General features: G+C 35.5%; 1 protein-coding gene across 1 annotated transcript in view; it reads left to right on the forward strand.

Annotated features, from left to right (window-relative positions):
* The window catches only part of LOC107718112 (heparan sulfate 2-O-sulfotransferase 1-like), a 20,938-nt gene extending 19,230 nt beyond the window's left edge, over positions 1–1,708 (forward strand). Inside the window, exons 5-7 of the mRNA XM_016525072.1 lie at positions 194–291; positions 376–533; positions 614–1,708. Of these exons, the coding sequence (XP_016380558.1) occupies positions 194–291; positions 376–533; positions 614–840 (483 nt within the window). The 3' untranslated portion in view covers positions 841–1,708. The remainder of the gene's footprint in view (positions 1–193; positions 292–375; positions 534–613) is intronic.
* Positions 1,709–4,154: the final 2,446 nt, after the last annotated feature.

Genomic DNA, 4,154 nt, shown 5'->3' on the forward strand with positions numbered 1-4,154 from the left:
TATATTTTTTTTTTTTTTTCGCCATGAAGAATAGTAAATAGTAATAAAACACCATTACTTCCATTACTATAACCACAAAATTATCTTCTTTGCTGTCAAAATAAAGCTTAACTTTTTATCTTTATTACACACTTAACTCAGAACATGTAAACTGTATTTTTTTTTTCAACTCAAAGATCTGTGTGTGTTTCAGACGTTTGATGATTGTGTAGCTGCTGGAGGATCTGACTGTGCTCCAGAGAAACTGTGGCTTCAGATTCCCTTCTTCTGTGGTCATTACTTTGAGTGCTGGTAGGCTGTTCAATGTCTTTTTGAGCAATTCAGATCTACCACTTTTAGGACTCTTGTTACATTTTCTCAATCACCTTTTCACAGGAACATTGGCAGCAAATGGGCTTTGGAGCAAGCCAAATACAACCTGGTGAATGAATATATGTTAGTTGGAGTGACAGAGGAGTTGGAAGACTTTGTTATGATGTTGGAGGCAGCTCTCCCTCGCTTTTTTAAGGGGGCCACAGAGCTCTATCGGACAGGTATGAATGCAGAGAGAAAGTCTTTACAAGTCTATTAGATGGTGAATATTTTTGTTAAAAGTTTGTGTCTATTTCTAAAGGGAAGAAATCGCACCTAAGGAAAACGAGTGAGAAGAAGCCGCCCACAAAAGAGTCTATAGCCAGACTGCAGCAGTCAGACATCTGGAAAATGGAGAATGAGTTTTATGAGTTTGCACTAGAGCAGTTCCAGTACGTTCGGGCTCATGCGGTGAGAGAAAAAGACGGAGAACTGTACCTACTGGCACAGAACTTTATCTATGAGAAAATCTACCCAAAGACTACCTGAGACTCAGCGGTGCTCCATAACACTGTATGCTGTGGTCGGAAACACTGGAGGGAGGACGCAATACATTCTGCCTGACTGCTCTCCATCTGGATGTGTGCATTTAGAGCAACTGAAACTAGTACGTGCCACAGGGAAGAGTCTTGGGGCCAAATAGCTGTCAAGAGCTTTATCCCCCCAATACATATCATCTCAAAGAAGGCTTAAAAGCTGTCTAATGAGCTTTACAAGTGACTGAGGTCATGCTCGTGTAGTTATTCAAGACAACCATCACCTTTCTGCCATAGGGATTTTATACAGGTGCTGCCACATTTCAGAACGTTTTGTTATTGTACTTATTTAATGCATTAATGGTTATTGTTTTGTTTTGTTTTTTGACTGATTTATGCTGTTTTGGGAGTTTTAACATCTTATTTTAAAGTGTAAAAAAAGAGTACAGATGACTACTAAACATTCTTGAAGCTCTTTATCAAGCTGAAAAAAATAGTAATTTTTCCAATTTAGTAAATAAAATAAGGAATGCTTTATTTCTTTGACTTTCAAAATGTTGAAAGTGTTGACATCATATGTCAATGCCAGAAATGCCAGAATTTTTTATTTGTAGAAAAAATTATCCACATTTGGTGTTTGCCATTTTTAAAACCGAACCTTCTGCCTGGGGTGCAGTCCTGCATTTTTTTTCAGCAATTGCAGATAATATATTTTTATCTACAAATATATGTAAATACTGGTCATTACAGTTACAGTTGGACCAAAACATTCATATATGGGAGGATAAAGAATTGAAGATAAAACGTTTATCTGCATGTGGATTTTTGTACTGTTACTGGTTCTTGTTAAACGGCAATTCTTTTGTTTTAATTAGCTTTTATATATTTTATGACTGAATTATGTTTTTTTTGTTTGTTTGTTTGTTTTACGTAGTTCAAACATACTTTTTTCCCCCAAGGACTCTCATGTCAAGCTTCTCATGGCAACATACCATTAGTCTGCTGCTTTGATTTAGAGATCATGGACTGTAAATGTGTTCATTGAAAGAAAGACTCTGAATTCATCGAGACTGTGCCTTTTTTCCTAAAACACAGAGCTGTTATTATAGCCAGTGTAAATATGACTTGACATCTCAGCATATGAATTGATGAGAATTGTTTTACAATTTGAAATAGGTACCGTTGCATTGATTGTCATTATTAACATCAATGTGGAAATAGGCAACCATCATATGAAATTGTTTGCCTTGTTGATGGTACTACACCAGTGGAACTGATGAATTTTGAAAATGGAAATTTGCGTGCTGTGTACATTATACAATTCCAATGTTTATATGTACATCTTTACTAAACACACATTTGTGCATGAAATGGGTGCTGGATTGCACTTGCCCCTAAAATCTCCAAGACACAATGAGTAGAACAGTAGAATATGTAAAAAATATTTTGACATTATACAAGTTCTCTTAGATATTTTTAGAGTATCAAAACCAATCTGTACTGTATATGAAACGCTAGGGAAACCTGTACATATAAAATATGTATTGGTTTTAATATCTCTTTTATTTCACAGTGCCATCATGTGAGCCTGTATTTGTTCTGTTCTTTGTTTTTTTTCATCTTAAATGAATGAGACTCCAGGAGCTTTGCATTTTTTTCTGCTGATGTTGCAGAGGTAGATTTGAAAACAGATTTTTGGATATGTCAGCCACAATAAAAAGAGCTTGATTTATTTCGATTTTTCCTTCTCTGTTAGTCACTTATCAATGTAATTTTGATAAAATATCACAGACTGTTTCTGTCTGCTAAAAGTAGTTTTTATTTATTTATTCATTCAAACAAAGGAGAAACTAAAATATATGGAGGCTTATATTTTATTTAATATTCTTCACCTTTTTTGTTTCTAACAACACAAACAAACTAAACATTAAACAGACGGTTCAAAAGTTTGGGGTCAGTAAGATTTTTTCATGTTTATGAAAGAAGTCTCTTATGCTCACCAAGTCTGCGTTTATTTGATCAAAAATACAGTAAAAGCAGCAATATCATGAAATATTATTACAATTTAAAATGACTGTTTTCTATTTTAAAATATTTTCAAATGTCATTTATTCCTGTGATGGTAAAGCTGAATTTTCAGCAGTCACCCTACTCCAGTCTTCAGTGATCTTTCAGAAATCATTCTAATATGCTGATTTGCTGCTGAAGAAACTTATCTATGTTGAAAACAGCCGATTAATATCTTCGTGAAAACCATGATACATTTTTTCAGAATTCTTTGATGAATAGAAAGATCAAAATAACAGCATTGATTTGAAAACTTTGTCTTTACTGTCCTTTTTGACCAATTCAGGGCATCATTGCTAAAGAAAAGTATTAACTTCTTTGAAAATATATATTACTGACCCCCAAATTTTGAATGATGGTCCATGTATGTCTTTTCATAGAGGAAAAAAAACATGTAACAAAGTTCGGGGAAGAAGGAGGCGGGAACCGTCGAACATTTCAACATAAAACTTTATCAAATAAACGAACACAATGCAAAAGTACAACACAATAAAACAACTACATAAAATCTCCCAAGTCCTTGCACTGTCGTTACTCTATGGCAGGGGTGCCCAACCCTGCTCCTGGCGATCGACTGTCCAAAGTTCAGCTCCAACCCTAATCAAACACACCTGAAGCAACTAATTAGGGTCTTCAGGATCCATTAAAAATTAAAGGCAGGTGTCTTTGATTAGAGTTGGAGCTAAACTTTGCAGGACAGTCGATCGCCAGGAGCAGGGTTGGGCACCCCTGCTCTATGGGATTACATCTCTTCCACAATTCTGCGCACGAAATATCATATTTTGAGCGCGCAAAAGTGCGTTTTGCACACGCACAAACTGAGTATTGTGGAGAAAATGTTTGTCTCGCAAACAAAGTATTTCAAATGCACGAAAATCAATTTTGCATTTAAAATACGTTTTTGGATTTGTGCAGACCTTCTCTTTTGCGCGTGCAATGTTTAACTAGCTTGCTCACCTGATGCCCGCCCTCAGTGCTCTCTGAGTCTCTGAAATGCCAACGGCTCGCTTGCTCAACACAACCCAGCATTACAATATGCCATAATTCCAGCCAATCAGAGAAGAGGCTGCTAAATTCCTGATTGGCTGCCTTGACAACCAATCACAACATTCCTTGCATTACCTCGACAAAGGTAATAGTTGATATTCTGATCATATTTTTTTCCAAGCACATTTTACCAATTCCAAACAACATCAATCTTAATAACTACTATTAATCTTGTATTTAATCATTTATAATTGATATATAATTATTCATGAA

This window comes from Sinocyclocheilus rhinocerous, unplaced genomic scaffold (genome assembly GCF_001515625.1).
Source record: "Sinocyclocheilus rhinocerous isolate Xijiao unplaced genomic scaffold, SAMN03320098_v1.1 scaffold480, whole genome shotgun sequence".
NCBI lineage: Eukaryota > Metazoa > Chordata > Actinopteri > Cypriniformes > Cyprinidae > Sinocyclocheilus > Sinocyclocheilus rhinocerous.